Source organism: Heloderma suspectum, chromosome 1 (genome assembly GCF_057233095.1).
Source record: "Heloderma suspectum isolate Gila_16-S chromosome 1, 16-S_ref, whole genome shotgun sequence".
Lineage (NCBI taxonomy): Eukaryota > Metazoa > Chordata > Lepidosauria > Squamata > Helodermatidae > Heloderma > Heloderma suspectum.
The window spans coordinates 401004039-401028402 of record NC_139458.1 but is presented as its reverse complement, the minus strand read 5'-3'; the positions used below and the strand labels follow the sequence as shown (position 1 = coordinate 401028402).

At 44.7% G+C, this 24364-nt stretch overlaps 1 protein-coding gene across 1 annotated transcript in view; it reads right to left on the bottom strand.

Moving 5' to 3' along the window:
* Window positions 1-24364, bottom strand: part of PTPN14 (protein tyrosine phosphatase non-receptor type 14) — a 111803-nt gene that overhangs the window by 2359 nt on the left and 85080 nt on the right. Inside the window, exons 12-17 of the mRNA XM_084828803.1 lie at window positions 21401-22881; window positions 19396-19539; window positions 16975-17193; window positions 13946-14074; window positions 8799-9030; window positions 6782-6945 (exon numbers count right to left, since the gene is read on the bottom strand). Coding sequence (XP_084684929.1) covers window positions 6782-6945; window positions 8799-9030; window positions 13946-14074; window positions 16975-17193; window positions 19396-19539; window positions 21401-22881 — 2369 coding nt within the window. The remainder of the gene's footprint in view (window positions 1-6781; window positions 6946-8798; window positions 9031-13945; window positions 14075-16974; window positions 17194-19395; window positions 19540-21400; window positions 22882-24364) is intronic.

The window sequence follows — 24364 nt, the reverse complement described above, 5'->3', positions numbered from 1 at the left end:
GTAGTAGCCGTTAAAAGCAGTTATTATCGTCTTTATGTGAGAAAAGGAGAGCAGTAATAGTATAATGACTCGCTAGAAAAGAGGCTGGGAAATCAAAGCACATCTGTCACAGAGCAACAGCCAGCTCCTTCTTCCAGGCTGCAGTCCAGTCACCTGCCAGTGTGGAGAATCGCTCACTCTGTGTCAATGGCTCTACAGTCTTTACTCACTCACCAAGTTGCTAGGGGACTTGTAAATCTACGCACCCACTAGCCAAGCTTTTCCTGCCTTTGATGTAGCTCTAGTGCAATGCACTTTGCCTCTCTTTAAACCATTAGTGTGCTCCTCTCTGTATCACTCATCTTCCTAAACAGCCCTCATCCTGGAACAGTCGCATGCTTAGGGTTCTCAGAATCAACTCCCTAGACCACCTTCTAAAAGGAGAAAGTTGTGCTTCCTCTCTAAATTTACCTCAGAATTTCATCTATGATAGGCACTATTTGTTCCCTTCACCAAACCATACCCATCTCTGGTGCAGACACCACTTCTGGAATTTTCTTTCTGCATAGATCACAGCACAGTTTCTCTTGCAATGGAGATAAGCAGTTGGATCCAGGATCTGCCTCCTACAGTTGTGGAAGGCCCTTCCGCGCGGTTGGGGATCTCCCTCTCCCCACAACACAACACCTCACGCCATTCAGCAGAGTCTCCTGACTCTCTGTGTAGCATTTCCAGGGGGCTAGAGGGGTTGCTGTGGCAAGGACGGGATGGGAAATTTCACTTCCACCAGCACAGTTGATCCGGCTTAAATCTGGATCCAACCCAGAGCGGCTGCCAGGCAGACGGTCTCATAACTAATTATTACATGGCTTGTTGGGTAGCTACTTTCAATAGCTCCCAATCTGGTATTCAACTCAGCCTCTTGTGCATCCTTCTCCCACACTGGGGGATGGGGGGGGGGAGATTTATGAGGGGGGAGATTTAATAGGGATTTATTTATCCCTAAATAAATAAGGGATTTATTAATCCCTTAATAAAGGGATTAATACACTGAGCCGTAGTGCCTGTTCTTGTGAGTGGTATTTCCCCAACTACCCAGTCTGTCTCAGGAAAGAACTACGTGGCCAGAACCTAAGAAGCTTCTATGATATGGAGTCATATGCACACAAGAAGAGCCCTGCTGGATCAGACCAAAGGCATATCTATCTGGTTTATTATGGTTTTACCTGATTACTGTTTTATGTTTTGATTTATTTTGTTCACCAACTTGGTGGGTTTCAGAAAGCCGGTACAGAAATAACTGAAATAAATAGTCCAACATCCTGTTCCCACGGTGGCCAACCAGGTGCCTATGGGAACCCCACAAGCAGGACATGGTGCAACAGCACCCTCTCGCTTGTGTTCCTTAGCCATTGGTAGTCAAAGGCATACTGTCTCTGATACTGGAGGTGACATATATAACCACCGTGACTAGTAGCCATTGATGAACTGGTCTATCTCCAGGAATTGGTCTAATCCCCTTTTAAAGCTGTCCAAGTTGGCAGCCATCACCACCCCTTGAGCAAAACCCATAACCAGACAGTGGCTTTCCAAGGCCTCAGAGGTCTTTCTCAGCAGCACTGTCCCTGTGCTCTGGAGATTTCAGGGACAGCACCTGGGACCTTAGAACATGCAAAGCATGTGCACTAGCACTGAGCTATGGCCCCTCTAATACATTCATAACGGCAGTACGGTCCATTTGTTACTTTCTCCCTGAAGTGAGGAGGAGTGGCATGCCTGTACCTCTGGCTAGTGTTGGATTGTGAGTTCTACCCAAAATGCTAAACCTGAACAGGGTCCCAGTGTGCTCTCTCTACCAGGTCCCCTGATGGAACAACCCATCTGAGGCACTGAGTTGTCCTTTGTGCAGATAAGAATGTGTGTGTGTGGGGCGGTTCTTCTCAACTTTGCTACACTTTGACATTCTCCCAAAGAATGCTGCTGCTGCATGGAATCTGATCATCAGCTCATGACCTAATTGAGCTGTGAAGCCCGTTAGAACATGGTCTTGTCTAAGCAGGAGAAAAAAAATGCAGACAAAAAAATGCTAGTTTGGACTCGCCCAGCCCAATCCAACCCAATTCTTAATAGCTGAGCATTTGACATGCTTTTTTCTTTTTCCTACCCGGTGCAAAACAATCCATTGCTAGATCTTCATTTTCCAAGCTTTTATACAGTTTAGAGGCCTTGGACAGATATACAGGGACAGTACACTTATCACAACCACCTAAATGCAAACTTTTGTCTGCATTTAGCACTGCAAAAAACAGTTTTAAATCTTTGGTAGATCGTGCCTGAAAAAAACCTTTTAAATCTTTAAAAAATCTTTTATACACCTAGCATAACATTTTATACACATATCTTTCATACACATCTTTTAAAAATCTTTTTTTTTAAACCTTTTAAACCTTTGGTGGATCATACCTGAAAAAAAGTACTGTTCTGTTTGGGCAGAGGGGCAGGAACGCTGCCAGGACTGTGATTCTTATTTATTGATTTGATTTGTACCCCGCCTTTCTACCAAGAAAAATGGCACTCAAGGCAGCTTACAATCATAAATAAAACTTGATTAAAACAATAATAAAGCTAATGAATTAAAACACAATTAAAAACACAACAATGGGACTTGCTTAGGATCAGGTTGTAAATGCTGTCCAAAGGCTATCTAATCACATAACAGCATTAAAAAGTGTGATTTGTAATGGGGATGTCTCGTTCCTCGATTGTTTTGAATGCTGAGGCACAGGATTACATCTACGCTGCTTGTCTGAAGGTTCATTGCACAATCGCAGGAGCTAGTAGCTTTCATAAAACCTGAGTTCTTAGTGCAATACTATGCTTCTCTATTCAGAAGTAAGCCCTATTAAGCTCAGTGAGACTTACTCGCAGGGAAGTGTGTATAGGATTGCAGCCTAAGAATTTCAATTTTCTTTTTTTTTTAATGGAGTTTCAAGTCTTCAAGGATGTGGAATAAAAGCTTGGAAATGCTATCACATTCCCACAGTTAGGGATGTACTATGAATTACCCTCAGATTTGGCTCCGCTAAATCCTTTAATATTTTTCTAGGCCACTTAAAATATCTTAAACTTACAATTAGGATATAAAAAAAATTCATCAGCTGTCGGTTGATAAATGGTTGAGACATGTTTGGAAAATTGAAGAATGATAAAATTAAATTGCTGAACAGACACAGCATATGGCCAACCTTTCCAGAAAGGGAGGTGGTGGGCTCTCTCACACTGGAGGCATTCAAGATGAAGCTGGACAGCCACTTGTCAGGGATGCTTTGACTTGGATTCCTGCATTGAGCAGGGGGTTGGACTCGATGGTCTTATAGGCCCCTTCCAACCCTACTGTTCTAGAATTCTAATATTTGCAAGATTTTGGAATCTTAAATAAAATCAAAACAGTAGCTTAAATGTTTTGCAACGATAAACTGCTAGATCTCATTGTGAACAAATTCGATATTATGTAATTGTGTCTGTACAACAAAGATAGCAAGTTTGTTACTGAAGTAATGTAATGCAGGAATGTATTTATCTTGAATAGGCCTTTCTAGTGATATTTTGGTAGAGATTATGTGTCTATGCAATACATCAGACTTCCCAAATCTGGTGCCCTTCCAGATGTTTTAGACTAGAATTCACATCAGGCCCTGCCAGCATGGTCAATGGTCAGGGAGTTGTATGTCCAAACATCTGGAAGATGGGAGTTGTAGTCCAAACATACAGAGGGCACCAGGATGGGGGAGGCTGCAATACATTATATTATACATTATAATGCAAAAAGTAAGTCATTTCATACGTAAAAGTAAAATATGCTTGTCTAGGGGTGATGAACTGTCTGATGAAGACTCAAAAGATACAGATGGGCTGGGAAGAACTTCCAGAACTGCCTTATTTGAAGTGTGTTGAACAGGGGCTACTCTTCTCTGACCCTTTGCCCTAACTCCAACCCTCCACTCTTCTTCCTTCTGTTCCCTGATCTCTCTCTGGTCTTCTCCCTTGATTCCTTGCCACCCAGAATCCACTGAAAACCTGTCTCTCAGAATAAGTTATGCTAATTTCACATAGAGAAAAAAATGTGGGTTTCCTTGGAACATGAATACAGTTCCCACAGGAATAACAGTTCCTGATATGCTAGGCTCTGGACTATTGAAGTTTATAAAAATTGACTCAAACATTTATGTTCTCGGCAGAACTGATGGAAGTATTCATAGAAGGCATGTCCACTTCAGAAAGCAGGTGGAGGCTACAATGTTTTAATGCCCCCCCCAGATAAACAAACCAAAACTCGTTGAACGTGAAAACCCCAAGATGTGCTGTCCCCCCCCCCCCAATTGTGGAACGTTCTCCGCACTGAGGTCCGCCTGGTGTCAACATTGCCACCTTTTCGGCGCCAGGTTAAGACTGTCACCTATTCCCAGGCATTTGACGGCATATGATTTTTACGATGGGTTTTAACGTCAGTTGCTTTATCAGGTCCTGGTATCTTACTGAAACTAGCTTTTAGCTGTTTTAAATTATTTTTTAATTTTTAAATATTTTTAAATTTGTTAGGGTATTTGTTTTTTAAGTATTTATAGTATTTGAGGGGTAATTTTTGTGAGCTGCCCAGAGAGCTTTGGCTATCGGGCCGTATAGAAATGGAATACATAAATAAGAATAAATACCCTTCCTGCTGCTTTGTATGGACAGGGAGCGGGTTTGTATTCAGCAGTGCTTTTCAGGGCAGAACTCTGATGTAGATGCTCCGCTCAGCAGAATGAGAAGGACCTCCAAACACAGCAGAGGCGGCTTACTACTTTTTAAAGTGAGTGAAATAATACACTTTTCCATCTAAAGACAGCCAGCCCCCGCCCCTGCCCTGTAAGACCATTAAGCAGTGGAGGCTGGTGGCTCCGATGTCAGCGGGGTGGTGAATCCACTCCGGGTTTCAGTCAGAACTCGAAAGGAGCTATCCAAGCACCAGCCTCCACTGCCATTAAGTCCAGGGCCTAAAATGACCTTACTGCACCACTGCATTCAAACATGCAACTCCCCTCACCCACATTCTGGGTAGCTGTAGCACAAGATTTTTCTGAACATATAGAGGGGCGTGCTCTGATGTATGTTCTGTACTGTAAATACATAAACATTCTGCTAACCCACATTTTCTTACAGGAAATTAAAAAATGCTGGATTCTATCACTTCTACAAATTAGAATTATACATATTTTCAGGCACTGCGTAGTACCCATCTCTGGCATTCTGCTGGTGCTAATGACATTGCGCTAGGGGAAACCAACTCTGGCGCAAGACCTTCCACGACCTCCTCCTCCTCTCTCCCCCTTCTTGTTGGGCGGCTGCTGCCACCTACCTACCTCTCAATGCCTCGCTCTGAGGGGTCCTTCCTTAGAGCAAGGGACTGGTGGGGAGGTTGCCATGGAGACCACTTGTGCCGCAGCAGCAGAGGCAATCTCCAAGTCCACTTCTCCCAGAATGCCTCACTCTGACGAAGGAGCCCGCAGGGTGATACATTTGGGCTGGGCAGGCTGTCCAAGGAGTAGTGCCGAGCACTCTGGCAGGCCAACGCTTTGGTCTGAAAACCCCTCAGAGTGAGGCACTGGCTCTCCAGAGTGCCCGCTGCCTTACCCTTCCCGTTACAGCAGCATTGGATAATTTCTTTTTTCCAGTGAGAGAGCTTCAGCTATTGGGCAGTATAGAAATGAAATAAATAAATAAGTAAATTCTTTGGCTTCTACTGCTCATGAAAAGGGCTAAAAAGCCTTGACTGGAAATCTGGCACAAGCCCACATTTGACTCCTGAAATTTCATCAGCCATTGCCCGCAAATCCTTTCGCCGGGGCGAGAAGGATACCCACCAGTACCCATTCCTTCTGCTTTCCTCCCAAGCTCTCGCTGGAGCTGCAGTTTGGGAAGGGGACAAACAGCAGGACTTTTCTCCTGCTGTTTCTTTTCTTAGCCAAAACGCAGAACAAATGCGAGAAATCCTTGCCTCTCTCATCTGCGAATGGCAGAAGGGGTCAGGAGAGAGGCAGTCTTCTTTCACCCATGGTGCATTCTGTTTGAGTACGGTATGAAAAAACAGAAGTCTCCCATGCACACTTACTCTGATGTGTTCTCTCTTTCTCATGCACACATCCTTTCTTACCTCCTCTAGACCACGCCAATGAGAAAAATCCCTGTCGTTCTCCTCTCCCAAGACTTCTGTGCGTGCCAGAGGGCATTGGGGGTGGGGGGATGTTTGTGGCAACCAAAACTATAGGTTGGCTAGGAAGCTCTATGGACTAGGATACTCTACCGCTGATCTGAACATTGCTGTTCTCCAATCACAGAATTTCAGAGGAGACTCCAGCATGAATACGCTGAATTAGAAATAATCAAGATGTTTGATTCTATCTACTTAGGCTTGAATGGAGACAATAGCTTCCTGTCCCATTACAGATGCTCATTAGCACAGCATAGCTGAGACTGTTGTTTTCATCAGTAACAGCTGTTGTGAATAGTCACTGTGCTTATCTTTGCAAAGAATCCCCCCAGACTACTCTTTGCATTCCACTGTTGTTTGGCCCCGTGTTTTCTTTGAGTCTTTTAAGGAGCCACAAGACCCTTTCTTGTTTATGCTGCAAAAGGCTAACACAGTCTGGAATTTGCGGAACACTGCTTGCATACTTTCAAGTGGACCTTTGCAGCGGTGCTTGCTGGATCATGCTGGTTATAAGCAAGGAAAGCGTTTCTTCAGGTAGATAGACACACTGACCTCATTGTGCTCCAAGCAGCCAATCATGAGTTCCATCAAAATAACCACCCCTGTCCTCCCCACGCCGGCGCTGCAGTGCACCACGATGGGCGGGTTGCGGTTGTTGCTGCTGTCCAGAACACTGTTGGTGTGGCGGCGCACAGACTGGATCTCTTCCAAATAGGCTGTGAGGGTGGGAAGAAGACAAAAATTACATCCCCCAAATCCTACGCAGCTTCACATAAACGATGACAAATGTATGGAAGAGCAAGTTTCCTTTTTAAATTATGATAATTTACAGTTCGTAGAAGACACTAATTAATTGGCCCCTGGACAGCAAGCGGCACTGGATCCAGCAAGTACCAGCAGGGTGGCAATTACTACTTGGGACTTTGGTCCTTTAAATTAAATAGCTCTTTAAAAAAATACACACACACACACACACACACATTCTTTCCCCCTCTGCAAATCCCCAAGTCCCCTAAGCAGATGAGCGTAGACATTACTTACAGCAATTCCTGCTATTAACAGGCTGAGATCAGAACTGTAGCAAAGTCCCCTTGAAACAAATGCCTGTCAGAGCCAGTACCTAATGAGAAGGGCGCATCCATCTGGTCCTTTCCATACCTTGCAGAGTGAGTTGGAATTTCAAGCATGTCCACACTCTCTGCTTCTCAAGTAAGGAGCCAGGGCTGCTTCAAACACCATTTTCCTACACAGGGAAAGCTCAGTGTAGGAAAACAAACCAACCCTCATATCCACTCATCACAGGTAGCCTATTTTACTCAGATTACATGTCTTTGGAGACCACAGAGTCCTTAACAAACAACTCTGTGGAGTTCACACCCACGTAATTTTTAAGGTTCCACCAGACTCTTTAGCTTTGTTCTGGCATTCTGCTTTAGGGAATATTATTCCCTAGTATGCTAGGGATGCACACTAGCACCAGCCCTCCCACTGCCACCCTCCATCACTCTGCAAGTGCTGAAGTTCATCAATGTAGGTTCTCTGTGTGATTTAGAACCCTGGACCATCAAGGTTCTAAATCGCACGGGGATCTTACCTGGATGCAAAAGGCTACCTGCTGCAGACATTCATTCTCAACACTAGAGGGCGACAGGGACGGTGAGGGGGTGGAGCTAGAGGGGGCGTTTGCTTGCTCTCCCTCTCATTTATCCCTAAAGCAGGGGTGCAAAAAGTGCCACCCGCGGACCACATGCATGCAGCCCGCCAAACCGTTTTCAGCGGCCCGCCAGAACCTCTGCATCTGCTGCCACGGCAGCACTGCTAGCAAGAGAAATCTCAGGGATTCCCTTGCTGGTGCTAACAAGGGAATGCCTTCCTGTATCTCTGATTTCTTGTCAGAGATCGGAGATATGGGAAGCGATTTTCTTGCTAGTTCTAGCACAAGCACTAGCAAGAGGCAAGAGAATCCTCAGGTTTGTGTGTTTGCATGTGTGCGTACTTGTATGCATGTATGTGTGTCTGCACCTCCCCTGCTCCTGCCCTACCCAATGTGGCCTCGGAACCCAAAGGGTTGTGCACCCCTGCCCTAAAGCACAATGCCTGAATAGGGTTCGAATTGTAATGATATCAAAATAGGCACCTGTAGAACATTCACTCATTTATTTTATCGGTTTACACACAGGAAGCTGCCTTAGGCTGGTTCATCTAGCTCACTACTGTCTTCCATGATAGGCATCAGCTCTCTGGAGAGAGAATTCCCGACCCTGCTTAAGAACATAGGAGGGGCCATGCTGCACCCCCCCAGATTTTACTCTGAGGAGTCCAGATGCTGATCCCTACTGTATCCGCGGCTGGGCAAACCTTGGCAAAGGGTAACTACTACACAAAGTCCACATGCGAGAGCATAATAAAGAGATTACCATCTCAAGAAAACACAAAGGTCGTGTATTTATCTCATTGGAGACCACCTCTTACTTCACCTTCATTTATATATTCATTCCAACCCCTCCACCACCACCCTCAAACACCCCCACGTTTCACCTTCTTTACTGGAATATGCAAGAAGCCTTACAGAGAAAGCCTTGTTCTTCTGGACAACCATGATCTGGCCAGTCAGTGTATTGCAGATGCCACACCGTCTTCTCCTGTCCTAACAAAAGGTGCTTGACCTTCAGACCTGTTGTGGCATAACAACCAGAATCGGTGCGGAATTTGGTGGTCACCTTGAACTTCCCATAGGTGGCCGAGCTGTGCTTGGAGCCGAGTTTCGGCCAGTAACGATGGCTCTTGGTCCTTCCTCTTTCCTGTCCCACAGCAAACGGATGGAGAAGCAAAATTAGCACAGCTCTGCTCTTATGGCCACAGTTGCAATAGTCACAGAGAAGAGAGAGCCAGAAATTCCTATGAATCAGGTATGGAGTCATTATGACACAGTGGTTACAGTGCTGAAATACAACCAGGGATACCTCAGTTCAACTCCCCATGAAGCTCACTGGATGACTCTGGGCCATTACTTTCTCTTAATCTAACCCACCTCACAAAATTGTTGTGAGGATAAAACAGGCAGCAGGAGAACCCCATCTGCTGTCCAGAGCTCCTTAACAGAAGGACACAATACAAATGCAATAAATAAATGATTCCATTTTGTTATCTGCCCAAGTGCAAAAACAAGGCTATTGCCCAAGAAATCAGACCCAATGAATATAGAATTCATAGATGTTCACAGTATTCAGTGCATTAGATAATTTAAAAGGGTCATAGGGTTATCACTAATGAGGAGAGAGTGATAGACAGAGATGGATCAGGGAGAGCCAGTATAGTGTGGAGAAGCTTTCTCTAGCCTGGCTGGGAACGATGGTAGTTGTAGCCCTACACATCTAGAGGGAAACAGATTAGGGAAGGCTAGTGTAGAGGACGCTGCGTTGGACTTTGACTGGGGAGGTCCTGGTTAAAATCCCTGCTCACCCATGAAGCTCACTGGGTGACTTTGGACCAATCACTCTCTTTCAGCCTTGTGAAGAGGAGTATATATCATGTATATTTCTCTTAGATCCTTGAAAGAACAGGGGAATGAAAACATAAGTAATAATAATAAGCTCTGTATCCTCGGGTGCCCTCGGGAGTTGTAGAACTTTTTTTTTGGTGTAAACATGCATAGGACTGCACCCTTACTCTACTAAGAAACTAGTAGCCTGCATTTCCACACTGTGTGTGGAGGAGAATAATCCCTCCGCCTCCGTGGATGGCATGGAAATGCAGGCTAGTAAAAAAGTTTGCAGGCTAGTAACAGTTGTGGGCTTATTCACAAGTCTGTATTACCAATGGAGAAGATTACACAGAAGGGAGTTTACACTGAAGTGAGGAATATCTTCATTTTTATTTTTCTTTGAGAGCAAAATTTGGCAAGGCCAGCAGGGGCCAGATAAAATAGCTCTGGGGGCCAAACCCACCCTTTGAGCTGTCAGCAGGCCAGGCCCACTATAAATAACAGTGCATAACATACAGACTAGTTTACAGAGACTGGGATGTCAGCAATACAAACTGAGCTGCTGCCCAGCTACTATTTTCATGCTGTTGCTATCACTTGAAACAAGAAATGAGGCTACAAAAGGTCAGCCTTTTATTTCAACCCTGGGCACCTTCATGAGGGGGCCTGTTCAAGATCCCAGCCGAAAGGTCTTGGGATTTGTGCATGGCGGAGCTAATGAGAATTAAGAAACTGGGGTAAAGGAGTTGAAAGAATGGCTCAAAATGTTCCTGAGCTGTTCATAAGCCTGAAATAAGTCTCATGTGTGCTCAGATTATGGAACTATTGCACAACATACAACATGCTACGGATGACATTGTGTGCATCAGAAAGAAGTATTTTGAGTGTTTGCAGTAATATGGCACAGTGCGGCATGTATCACAGATGCATTTAGTGGGGAGAAACAACTGTTTCCTCAGCAACCACAATATTCAGCCAATCACCTCAGGCATCATTTTGTCACCTCCCAGAGAACAGCTAAGTGGGGGGTGGTGGGGGGAAGGACCGATACTCCTCGAAGAAAGTACATCTTCCTTGCCTCAAGGCATGCTGAGATGCAGAATTGTTCCAGGGGTGCCCTTTTATCATGGCATAGGCATTCCTACTGCCATTCCTGTGTAAAAAATTCTGCCAGCTCGGGACAGGGACGATTCCCTGCTGTTCATAAGCATTGCAAAAAGCCTTAATATGAATACATGCATGTAATGACAGTTCAGGTCCTAAGACAGGCCTGTTGTCTGCTGCTATTTAGAAAGAGAGATTCTCCATGGTCAAATTATACTGTTAACTGTGTGCATTTAATGGACTCTCGCTCCCCCTTCTGAACAGCTGATACTGGTAAATGTTTAAAATGGGAAAGATCAGGCCACATTCCTTAAACAGAATGGCTGTTCCTCTGTGTCTGTAAAGGCAGCATAGTTCTGAACTGGATGCAGGGCTGGTTGCTGGTGTGTGCCAGTTCTACAACACAACATACAGTTTTGGGATTACAACAGAAATAACTGTTTTGCTTGGCATGGGAGGCAGACTTTTTTTACTGGACACTTTCACAGGAACAACAGCTTCTGGTCTCTTTGCAGCTGATAAGGATGCTAGTATGCAGAGGTGGCCTTGGATGAGTCAAGAATGTCATTCTTTTCAAATACGGGCAGCTTTTTGTTCTCAGAATTCACTAGGTTTGTACTTGCTTTCTTTGGCATGCGCCAATCTTCTAATGGAGCTAAACTTCCATTATTATACTCTGCGGCCAGCTGAATGCTAGAATGTTGCAAACAAGGTTGTAATGACTGAGTCATCCCAGGCAGAAGTTAAAAGGAATTTTTAAAAACCAAAAACTAATTTAAAACAACTAAAACAAAACAGACATGTAAAGATAAAAGGGGCAGCAAAAACAAGCAGATTTTTTAAAGAGGGGCTCTCCTGCTTCACAACACACACACCCCTATTCAAGCCTCCCCAAGTGTATGCAAGATCTTCCGAGGAGACCTTATTGGTTGTTCTGCGGGCAACACAGTGTTTCTAGGTAACAGCACATAAGCAGGTCTTCCCGGTAGTCGTGCCCACCATCTGGAACACCCTCCTGCATGTTGTGTGAGAGGCAGAAACTGTGGTGAGCTTTAAATGCCTCTTGAAGACATATTTGTTTACACTGTTTTCCCTCACTTGTACTGGACTATGACACTGCTCCATTTTATCATCGTCCCTGCTGTAATTCTTTTAACTTATTAATTAATTTCAGATTGTTTTAACATGGTTTTAGATTGGTTTTATACTGTATTATATATGTACAGCGACCTGCTGAGAGATTTTAGGACATTAAGTGGTATGAAAATAGTATACATAAAATAAAATAAATAACTAAGGGTGCAGTCCTATGCATGTTTAGAGAGAGAAAAGGCCTACAACTGCTGGCTGGGGAATGCTGGGAGTTGTAGGCCTTTTCTCTCTCTAAACATGCATAGGATGGCGCCCGAAGTAAAACAAGGACCTGTCACGTAGTTGTTCTCAGTGTGTCCTCTAGTAGAGGACAGGCTGATCAAATCCACAGAGGCCCAAGGAATGCACGCTTCAAGGTTTGAAGCTGCCTTCCCCAACCTGGCGATCTCTAGATGTGCTGGACTACAACTCCCACCAGTCTCAGACAGCATGGCCACTGCTCTTGTGGCTGGGGATTATGGGATTTGTGTTCCAACACAGCTGGAGGGCACCAGGTTGGGGAAGGCTGGTTTGAAGAAATGGGTGAAGAAAGAGCACAGTGGTAGTGGCCCTGCTTTGCATGCACAGTGTCCCAGGTTTGATCCCTGGCATCTCCAGGTAGGGTGGGAGAAACTCTTGCTTGAAATCCTGGAGAGCCGCTGCCAGTCAGTGTTGACAATACTGGGCTAGATGGACTCCGTCTAGGACAGTTTCCTATGTTCCAGTGTGGTAGAGTGCTTAATGTTGACCTGGGGCTGGGTACTCCTCAGTTGAAATCCCTGCTTAGCCATGAAGCTCACTGGATAATTCTCTCTCAGCTTAGCCTCCTCACAGGCCTGTTTGGGGGATAAAACTGGGGTGGGGCACCCCTATGTCCACTGTCCTGAGCTCCTTGGAGGAAGAGCAGGATAAAAATGTGTTTTAGTTTAGTTTAGTTACTAACAGTAACTAAAAATAATATTCCTAATATATGCTCAGGTTGGGAGTCGACCAAACTGACACATCCCCTATCTCAAACTGACTAGGAGGGGAACGTGCCAGAATGGCAGCCTACATCCTTGCTTAACCCAAACTACATACAGAGACGGGGGCAGAGAGTTCAGAATTCAGCTCAACAATGGCTTAACAAGTTGTGAACAAGGCGAGCCTCCTCCCAGTCTCACTCTCTCCCCTCCCTCCCGCTCCTACTCCTACATGGCTGAGAGGAGTTTGAAAACTTTCACTTTTGGTTAACTGTGGGTTGTTGTCATCCAGACTGACCAACTGTGGTTAACTATCCCAAAAAGGGATGGGCAATGTTTGGACAATTGCATTACCCACCCCAACTCCCAGAACCCACCAGGGGCCACACCCCAGCCCTGCTGAATTTGTTGTAGTGGCGGCAAAAATGGCGGCAACTTTTCAGGGAAACAAAGCGCGTGGGGAGCACGTGCCTTGTTTCCAGGCCAAATGGTGCTTCTGGGCGTGCGATGCTTGCAAACAAGGAGCAAACCCTCCGCACACCTTGTTTCCCCGGAAAATCCCCTGCGGTTTTTCCAACCGCCATGGCCAGCCAATTCAGCAGTGGCAACAGCGGAGCACAGCAGGGATGTGAGCATAGGGGGGGCAGAGACGGCCTGTGGGGCAACATGTTTCCCCAGGTTTAAAACAAACCATGGTTTCTGAAATTGGTTTGTTTAAACTAACCAGGGTAAACAGTAAGTTCAGCGGAGACAGCAAGCTGTAGTTAACCGAAAAAGCTTCCAAACTTCTCTTCCCAGCTCCATAGGAGGTGGAGAGGGAAGGAACACATGAGCCTGGGAGAAAGCTAGGCCCATTCACGTCCCACTAAACCCTAGTTTAGCGTGATGTCCAAAAGCAGCCTGTGTGTCTCCTGGCACCCATCTGTGCCTGCCTGGAAAGCTCCTCCTCCTGGCGTGAGAAGAACTCCTTTCTCAAAATGGCAGCTGGTGACTTGCTTCCATTCAGTCTCAGATGCTTTCCGTAATTTAACATACCTCCTCTGCTGTTACCATGGCTATCACATTCACCCCTTCTTCCCACACCATCTGCCAGAAATCATGGCAAGTCTGTGGCAAAGGTCCTTGTGTGGCAATGTAGTGCCACTCTTCTCCACCTACTGTAACCTGGGCGAGAGAGAGAGAGAGAGAGAGAGAGAAACAACAACAGATTACTTTGCCATTTACACCACAACAGTTTCTCCATTTCAGCGTACCATAAGTCTTCTTCATCTGCTCATACAATTTCACTTTTATGTGTGAGTTTAATCCACCCACTCATCCTTGCTGTTGTTACTGCTGCACACAAAATATTATCCTTTATTTATGGTATTTCTACTCCACTTGAGTTCAAAGCAGAGATCACATATGAATAATATATTTGTGAGCTTGTGCTGCTTTGAACTCTGAGTGGGCAGAGATATCATAAATAAAGGATAACATATATATGAGTCCTAGAGAATTTTCTATCCAAGTGGGTTACTGGGCTCCAGGTCAACTTAGCTTTAAGGAGAGACGCTGGAAATAAATAAAACAGAAAATAACCAGGGCTGTGGGAGGAAAGCAGGGTTCAGTACCTCTTCCCATCTCTGGTTTTCTAGTGAGATGCCCCATATGTACACACACACTTTATGAATTTTGGTGGCAACCTGCGTTGGAAGAAACAGGTCTGCCTCCATCACATGTAGTGCCATCCTACTATTGTTTTCAGGCATATATAACTATGTTCATACGGAGAGCTCATTTTTATATGTCTCATGTGATAATGCATGTTTATTTCATATAGTATATGAGGTTGGAAGCTCCAGAACCTATTGAAACTGGTGAAATAATCCTGTTCATTTTAGTGAGCTGAAAAACCAGGACCTCTGTGTTTTAGCAGGTCAAAATTAAAGGAGAGAAAGTTGTGTGTGGATGGGACTATAGGTGTGCAGGCACTGAAAACTGCCATTTATTTTAGTAACGGCAAACAGAATAGTCATAAACTTGACATCCTGGAATAAAGTTAAGGAAGTAACCCCCCCCCCAACCAACAATAACCTGCAGACAACCCAACCAAAGCCTGCAAATTTGGTATTAGGTGTAGGAGTTAGGGCAAGATCTTATCGGATTGTTATAGGAGTTTTGCTTTGCCTGCTCAGTCGTGGGCCAATTGTTCAGCATCCTTGGCAGAAGGCATGAACAAAAATGCATGAATAATCTAGAGGGAGTGCGCTGCCTGGAACGTGGCAGCATTCTACTACCCTGTCTGCAGGATATTAAAAATTGATAACTGGGTAAAAACCACTTGCTGTGTGACAGAGGTAAAATCTGCAGATGCAATTTCACCTTCTAAGCAAAAGAACATCTGCTTGGCTCCTGTAACAGCCACTTGGAGTGAGGGAAGAAATGGATTGGCAGCGTACAGTGTTGTACACTACAAAACATCAGCGCATGTCCCTACATGTGCTACAGAACAATGTGCATACGTCCGATGCTGACACACCAGATGAAATATGAGCTTTTAGAGCTGGCTGGGGAGAATTCTTTCTTGGCCCTTGCCACCTGATCGGGTTGAAATTATGCTTTCAGGAATGATTTCTCCTCCCAGAAATGGATGAAAAACATTAGGATTCTGTAATCAGTCATCCAAGCTGGGGTACATAGTGCCAAAAACACCCAGTATCTTCTACCCACCAGGTCTTTGGCAGAAATCTGATAGGATTCTGGTTTCGAAAGGTGTTTTGACTCAGCAAGGGTTTAACATTGTAAATTATGTCCAAGCTGCTCTTGAAACTCAGTAGAGATGTCTTGCAGTAAGAGATGGTTATAATTTAAAGTTATTTTGACCAGCAATAAAAAATGTTCATAAAAGTAGACAAATTCAAGTTTTACCAACAATAATAAAGCTAACACAACGAACTGTTGAATAGCAATATGAAATAGTTTAGATATAGAAGATTATATGTAATAATATGACCAGACAGACGCACAAGTTTATTTTGAGAGCCAGTATGCTGTCATGGTTAGAGCGAGACTGAGGAGTCCCAGGTTCAAATCTCCATTCAGCCATGAAACTCACTGGGAAATCCTGGAACAGTCATTCTCTCTCATCCTAACCTACCTCAGAGTGTTGTTGTGAGGATAAAATGGGCAGGGGAGAACCATGTGTACATTGCCCTGAACTTCTTGGAGAAAAGTTAAGATAATAATGTACTGAATCAAATTCAACAGTGTTCAGCGTTTTTTCGAGTTCAGAATGCAGAATGAGATGGTGAATGATACAAGGCCAGGGTCTGAGAAAGACCTGAGTTCAAATCTAAGCTCAGCCATGGACAAAAGATGGCACAAATTTCTGTCCCAACCATCACCCAGGCTGGAACCCAAGAAGCAGAAACCTTTCCAGAAGAAGACAGAACCTGCGGCATTGGGGTGGCTTCTAGGCCGATTAAAAAGAAACACGGGAAAAAAACCCAACGTGCATTGGAGGCCTCTGGGCACGCACAAAGATGCCTCCATGTACTAGCCTTCCTTATACATGTCCAGAGTGGATTGTGATATTCAATCCAGATTCCACAATCCACTATGGAGTTTTCTCTTCTACGGACTCATATGGTGGCCTCAAGCAATCATTATTTTTGTTCACCTATAAAACAGGAATATAAGAGCACAATCCCATGTGTGAGTACATTTCATGGTGTCTAATAGGGATTAACCCATTGTAAGTGCTTTTAGGATTGCAGCCTATGTGAATCACAGCATATGGTTATTGCACAGATGAACAAAAGTAAGGGGTGAAAAGCACTTTGTTGTTTTTTTAAAAAAAGTTTCATAAATCCCAAATAATAATTGCACTCTAGTGACAACAGGCACGGATAATATATTGGCAACGGAGGCGCAGAGAATGTGATTTATGACCGGGCTGCCCATTAAGTTAACTTCTCATCACAAAACTCAATTCTGCTCTCTTAGATTCAAGTCCAACATTCCTACCCATGAGACCAGACTGAGTGTCTTTCAACTGCAGTGCCTGCTTTCCAAGTCATTACCTTGATGTGCGAGGCATTGATGTAACCTGTATTGTTTTCTTTGGTTGGTACCAGCTCCACTCGGTTCTCCTCATACGGAAGGACTTCTCTGATACGGTTGCGCTCTGTGTTCTCAGACAGCACTGCTGTGGTAAAAATCCCACCTGCCTTCTTCTTTGGAATCTGCTCATATTCAGTGAAAACCATCCCCTCTTCCAGTTTTCTTCTCAGGATTTTGCACTATAATTTCCAATTTAATTTAAAAAAGAAAAGCAGATGCGCTATTCAAAGGCAGCTCCATGTATAAAATATTAGAGTTTCTCAATGAGCTTACTCGACACTCTAAAGTCCACCTCCAGGTACCTCCTCTGAGGGAGGCTCGGAAGGTGGCAACAAGGGAGAGGGCCTTCTCAGTGGTGGCCCCCCAATCACAGAATGAACTCCTTGATAGGCCCGCCTGGCACCAACTTTGTTATCTTTTTGGTGCCAGGATAAGACCTTTCTCTTTTCTTAGGCATTTGGCAGCATACAATGAGCTTTAATCAGGCCCTGGATTTGTCTTATGGTTATGGTATGTTGTCTCCATGTATACTGTCAGTGTGTGTGTTTTTATGTACATGGTTTTTAAACTTTGTATACTGTATTTTTAATGGTTTTTAATCTTTGTAAACTGCCCAGAGAGCTTTGGCTATGGGGTGGTATAGAAATGTAACAAATCATAAATAATACTTGTCTTCCAATACTGGGATAAATCTGTGTATTAAGGCAGTTTGGGGGGAAATTACACCACTCTATTCCATTGCTTTCACTTGGTCTTCTAAAGATAATACAGAATTCAGAAAAGTGCCCAGACATTGCACTTGCTTTGTCATTGGGGCCTTATCCTGTCAGAGACGCTCCCTCCTCTGGGTTCCAAGGATCACCAACTGCCACCATTGCAATCTTGTCTGGATTACATTTTCATCCAGATTTTAAAAAATAGATTTCATTTCATTTTGTATTAATACAAAATGCCTACAATTAATTTACAAAATGCATATATCAAAAGCATAACTTGTATTATTTAAAGTATGTGGTTTATGTTTTAAAAAAACAAATCAATACAGCTTGTTTTATCTTCTCGGCAGTGGTTAGGGTCGAGAGTCCTGCTTCATGGTTCTCATGAAAAAAAGGAACAGGGCTTACAGTCGGTACCACACCCCCAAATTCCTGATACTCTCTCCCAGCTGTTTCATACAGATGCTGGAGAGCAGTGGAGATAAAGAGGACTCTTGAAGCACGCCAAAGGGACAATTCCGAAGAATCAGCAATCACTTCCTGAGACTATTACGTCAGGAAAGAGTGGAACCATTTGAAAACTCTGAGCTCCACCAGATGTCTCAGAAGATCCACTGGAATGAAATCTGGTGAGAGCTCTAACAAGATCAACAGGGTCATATTGAATCTGCTGATGTTCAGAAGCAGAGTGTCCACCAAGACAACTAGCACGGTCCCATGACCAGGTCAGAAACCAGGCCGCAGCATATAAGAAAATGCAAAGGAAAGCTTGTTTTATCCAGGAATGCCTGCCCATGTGAAGTAACCATGTGTTCATTCACCTTCCCCTGAAAGGAGCCAAAAGGGGTCAAAATTGGGAGGGTCTGATACTGTTCAAAAGGTGCCTTTTTGGGGAGGGACTCAAGCCCTGGCACAGGGTAGGCTAAGTGTGTGAATTGGGTAGGCTTGAACAGGGTAGGCTAAATGGAGGCCCTGCCCCCTATGTCCCAGTGTGTGCCACTCCCCAGACCCCTTGCTGTGTTGAGCGAAAAGGTCTGAATGGGAATGCTACTCATATTCGCTTGAACCCAAGTAGGCTTCTCCTCGGGGACCTTGATAAAGCAAGGTCCCCAATCACACTGGAGAGGCCTGCTTGCATGTGTCAAATCCCCTTCAAGTGCTTATGGGGATTGTAATGGGTGAACGGAGCCATTATGGTGAGTAGAAGTTAAAATGCTGGATTAGGACTGGAGAGGCCTGCATTCAAATCCTTGCTGAGCCATGAAGCCTAATGGGTGACCCTGGCCCAGTCACTCTCTGGAAGCCTAATCTACCTCACAGGGTCATTGTTTTTAGGATAAAACTGGGAAGGGGAAGGTACGGGTGCTGCCTTGACCTCCTTGAAGGAAAGGCAGGATACCAACCAATCAATAAAAAAGTACCCTCCTCAGAGATTTTGCTTAAGGGCCCATGCATGGGGAAAGATTCCCATGACCTAGAATTGACTCCCAAACATTTTGCCCCACGTTCCTCCCGTGATCTTACGCACAGAATCACAATTTTTGTGGGCATGTCTTATTGGGCCTGTGTTATACTTCTACCTAGCTTTTCTTTTAATACTTCAGAAATGGCTGCTGCTGACAGCAGCCCAAACAGTACGCTTTGTTTTGCAAGTCCTATTCTTACCCGCTCATCCATTGGCACCTTGGCTCCTTCATCCTGGCTATCCTCAGGCACTGGAACTCGAGCAACTGAGAGACCATTGAACGCTGCCAACATCAAGGGCCTCTTCTGGGCCTCCAGGCCTGCCATCTTCTGTTTCTCTAGATACTTTTGGCAAGAAAAGGCATGCTTTCATCTCGGGGTGATTAGAAATAATGCCAGCAGAATGTTGGAATGTCTTTTTAATCTCCCACAAAATCTACAGCACCGGCCGAGCAGTGCAGATGATCACCATTAGCAGAGCAAATCCAAATGTGTCTCCTAAACTTTCTATTATTTCCCCCCCCCCAGGGAGGGCTGTTCCTACATGAGTGCAGAGTTTTAATTTCAAAGGAACAGTCCCACGATACAGAAGACTTGCCATAAAAGACAGGCCTCTTTCTCTCTCTCTCATTCTGTGTAAATGTTAGGCAGAGAGTGAGCAGAAACAAGAGAGCTAAGCAAACCACAAAGATGATACATACGCCCAGACTGGTCCTGGTTTTTATACAGTGTTGCTGTATAAATTGAAATTAGGACAATGAGCTCCATTAAGCATACAGAGGATAAAGGCACATGCGTGCATGCGCGCTTGCACACACACACACCCTGCCCAACAGGAAAGGCCAATCAGAAACGGTTCATTGAAACCTGGTGGGTATTGTGTGAGGGTCGAAACTGTGAAATGGAAAACAAGAATTTTGACAGCTCTGAACTGAGCAAAATTATTAGGAGTTTTGTTTTGTTTTGTTTGCTTTTGGCCTGCCCCAGTTTACTTCCAACGGTGGGTTCAAAAACCAGAAACGCTGTCAATTCTTCTTGTAACTGAGGGCAATGAAAGCATTTTTGTTGCCTTCACTTTGAATGTATGGACGCTTCTGTGTCCTTTTGAACCCAAGCCAGTTGCCAAAGGGGGGGTGTGTGTGCGCTTTTCACAGGGGGCAGAAGTGATCATGAAATGCCTCTGCTGGCTCGGCTCAGCTCAGCAATAGTCAGTTCCTGCCTTTCAAATTTTTGAATGTATGGTTTCGTATGTAAGCCCCCAAAGAATTTGCAATTACTCTACATTTGCAAGTATGGCAATTCAAGATCTAGGTGCTCTTGGCGAACGCTGAACGCCTTGAGGAAAAATCTCTTCCTTGTGGCCGTGCTGGAACAGAAGAGGGGAGGAGGAGCATGCAAGACCAATTCTTCCATCTGTTCGTCCACATAATGCTAAACCATGCCTTTGCCATCAAATCTGAAATAAGCCACTGTCTGGACCCAAGTGGTTTGTTTGGTGCCAACAAACCAGGATTGCAAACACAGTTTGACGCTGGTCCGCAAACCATCGTTTGTAGTCATTATGGTTTGCTATTATGTCTGAATTCACAGACAACTGACAAACCACAGTCAGGGCCACTGCAACACCTCATTCGTCTGCTACACCATGGAGTGGGAGTTAACTTTTGCCACTGAGCACTGAGCAGATAGGAAACAACGGCTGAGAAGCAGCTCGAAACATGGTTTGCCTGTTGCGTGTTTGGAAGCTCAAACTATAGTGTGGGCTCTTAACTATGGTCAGCCCACTGGCATTATGTCTGAATCTGAATCATTATGTAGTTCTTATATCTTAAAAGTATGATGAGGAGCTATTCTATGAGCTCTGAATACTATTCTTTTCTATGAGCTCTGAAAATCTGCATAGCAGAGGAACAGGGAATTTGGTATGTAACAGAGTGAGGCATCTTGAGTGAAATCATGAGAATCTCAGCATTGTTCTTTCTTAAGAGTCTAGCCAATATGATTACAGTTGCGGTTTCTATTAAAGCGACATTTTTCATCCAACTCTTTCTCCCCAATCGCCCACAGGCTGAAAGGGGCATTTACTCCTACTTTAAATTAGCTTTAAAAGAACCTTGCTTTTTAGTGGCACAGAAGACACTTTTTAGAAAACGTACATATTGCTATTGTTCAGAGACACCACCGTCCTGATTGAAAACAGACTCACCCTCATCTCCCTTTCTATGATACTGTCCTCAATAGAGAACATTTCAGATACAGGCCTCTCCTTCACTGGCTCTTTCTTGACTCTTTCCTTTACACTTGTGAGGTCTGGCTCGGAGATCGAGGGGCCAAGTGAAGACCCATTGATCACCATCGGATCAGTCCGAGAGATGCTAATGGCCTTTGCGGGCCCTGGCCTCACTGCCTTGGCTCGGGATACAGCCAGCGAGACGTTCATCGGATCGTTCCGCAGGGCTCCATTGCTCACGCTTTTCCTCGGACCAGGGTACTCGGGAGGAGGCTTATTTGGTATCCTGGCCAGGGCAGCTTGCAGCTGAGCACTGTACTCCATGTTTTCGTGGAGTGCTGCCATGGAAGGCACAGATTCCGAAACTTCCTCCTCCTCTTCACTTTCGCTGCTGTGGATCAGCATCGTGGCATCCGAGAAGGTCTTCTTGTGATGGTAACGAGGAAGCTGCTGAACCTTGTGACCCCTAGGCACCACTTCCTCGGGCTGCACCTGCTCGCGCAAGGTGTTCCTGCGCGGCAGGGGAGCATTCAGGCTCTTCAAAGCCATCGCTTCTATGCCACGCACCATGTTGCTTATCACTTCCAAACTGTGGCGCTTGTTGGCAGCTGCATGATGTTTGACCGCCATCAGGGGCTCACTGACTTCCTGGAGGGACTGGTGGACAACGGGGGAACTGTCCTCTTGAAAGGTCTTCACCAAGAGCTGGACCTTCCGAGTGACCAGGTCAGGGCTGCTGCCGCTCACATACTTGTGGCGGTGACTGGCAAGGTCAGGGGTGCTGGTAGCAGGGCGCGGGCGCGGGTAGGGTGGTGGTGGCCTGAAAAGGTAGTTCTTTAGGATGTGTGCTGTGCCGCATCTCTGATTGTTGGGGAGCTGCATGTTGGCCAGCTCAGGTGTGCTAACCGTGTGGGAAATGGCACTGGCGGCCGCTTTCGTCTGTGCGGCATTTATGGGGTTCACTTGTTCGGAGGGAGCCGTGTGCTTTTTGTAAGTGCCTTGGGGCCCGTATGTCATGGCATAAGGAGCTCTCTCCCGGATCTCCGGTTGGCTGTATACAAGATCTTTGGGTTGGTTGTAAGCGTGAGTGTTCCCAATATTGAGGTTCCTCAAAGACTGGCTTTGGCTATCTGTGTGAACAACCCCTCTCTTCATTTGCCTCATTACAGTATCATAGTCTGGCGTTGGCCTATAGGAAGGTACAATGATTGCACTGTGTCTATGGCTTGGGATGTAGTCTGCTCTCATAATGTCACTTCCGGGGATGCTGAGGTTGGACGACACTGGAGAAGCTTGCATGAAATTCTGCGAGTGGTTGAGAGAGTTCATACTCTGGGCGCTGCACATGCTGCCATTGGGGACATTGCCATTCAAGTAGCTGTAGTCCATTGCACATCGGTCCAAGCTGGTCTGAGATCTACAGTAAATCATCTCTTCATTTCCATGAAAAATGCTGTCTGTGTACAGGAGAAATGGGAAATGAATGGATAAAAGATGATGGAACAAACAGGCTAATATAATGAATAAAGGACAGAAAGAGGATGTATTCACATTCTTAGGGCTGTATCCCAATTCCAGAGGTAGCAGCCCTACCTGGAACAAGCAGGGTTTCCCCACTGCTAGCTATGAAAGCAGGAGGAGCCCAGTGTAGTCATGGAATTTGCCACAGTCAGAAACAGGAACATGGTCAACAGGCATGGGGCTCTGGATTGCTCCCTCTTTCATTAAGGAAATGTCATTAATCATCACAATCCAGCGGGCCGTTCCAGGCACAAGTACTCTAATGTACACATGGAGCTCTTGCCTGCAAATACACAGGAGCACTCCATACATACTTCTCTCCATATGTGTCAGCAGAACTGTCTCCCCTCCCTGATCCAATTTAGAGATGAGAAAGCCCAGAAAAAAACAATCAGGAAAATTAGGGATTTTGTTTTACAAGGACAGTTTTTGGTTTTTTCCTGAAAAACTGGAAAAACTGAACAGCTTTGGATTACGAAATATTTTCCTTTAGAATTTAAGGAAGGTGTTTATATATTGTTATCCAGCCTTTACTCCCTGTAAATGATTTCTAAAAACTATGTATTAAGAAGACTTTTATAGAAAGACTAGAAATATAAAATGTCTGGAAATAATGAAGCCATAGGGAAAAATATTTTTAATCCTCTCTGTAAGATCCCCAGCATAGTTATTTCTCTCGATTCCCTATTAAAATTATTGATCTAATGTATCTTTTACATTTAGGGATGCTTCAAATCATGCTCAGTTTCCCAACATGTGAGTAGACTCACCATATTGTAATATGGAAGAAAATGTGCATTCTTGACCATATGGGTTTTGTTCTATGGAGTCCTGTGTTTGGGGGTTTGTTCTGGTTAGAAGCAATTAATGTAGTTTTATTCTAAAACCCACACGTGCAAAAATCCAAAACACTGTAGGTTATCCCACTACTACAACCAAATGCAACAGAACAGTATGTGGGTTATCCCACCTATGTGTTTTGTTTTTTTAAATTAACTTTGAGGCTTGAGTCCATAGAATTTACTGCTACGGTTTTTAATAGTTCTCAGTTACACCTCACCACTAAGGAATGCTGCTTCAGCTATAAAACCTTTAAATTACCACCACTAGCATAAACTCTCTCTACCTAAAAGAAACTCAGTAGCCTGGCTCCTATGGCATAGGCATGGGATTGACACAACCACTAGAGACAACCTTTCAAAATGAACAAAAAATAAGATGTTCATTAACGGAAATTATTTAGAAAAGTGAATACAATGTCACTCTTCAAATGATGGGCTGAGATTGCTCAAAGGTTCTTAAATTAAATACAGTTGCTCACCTTTCCTAAGATGAGTCTTTCCCAGCTAAATAAAATCTCAACAGCTTTTCCTTCAGACCAGTTTTCCCTACGCTCCACCCCACAAACAGGAACAGGCT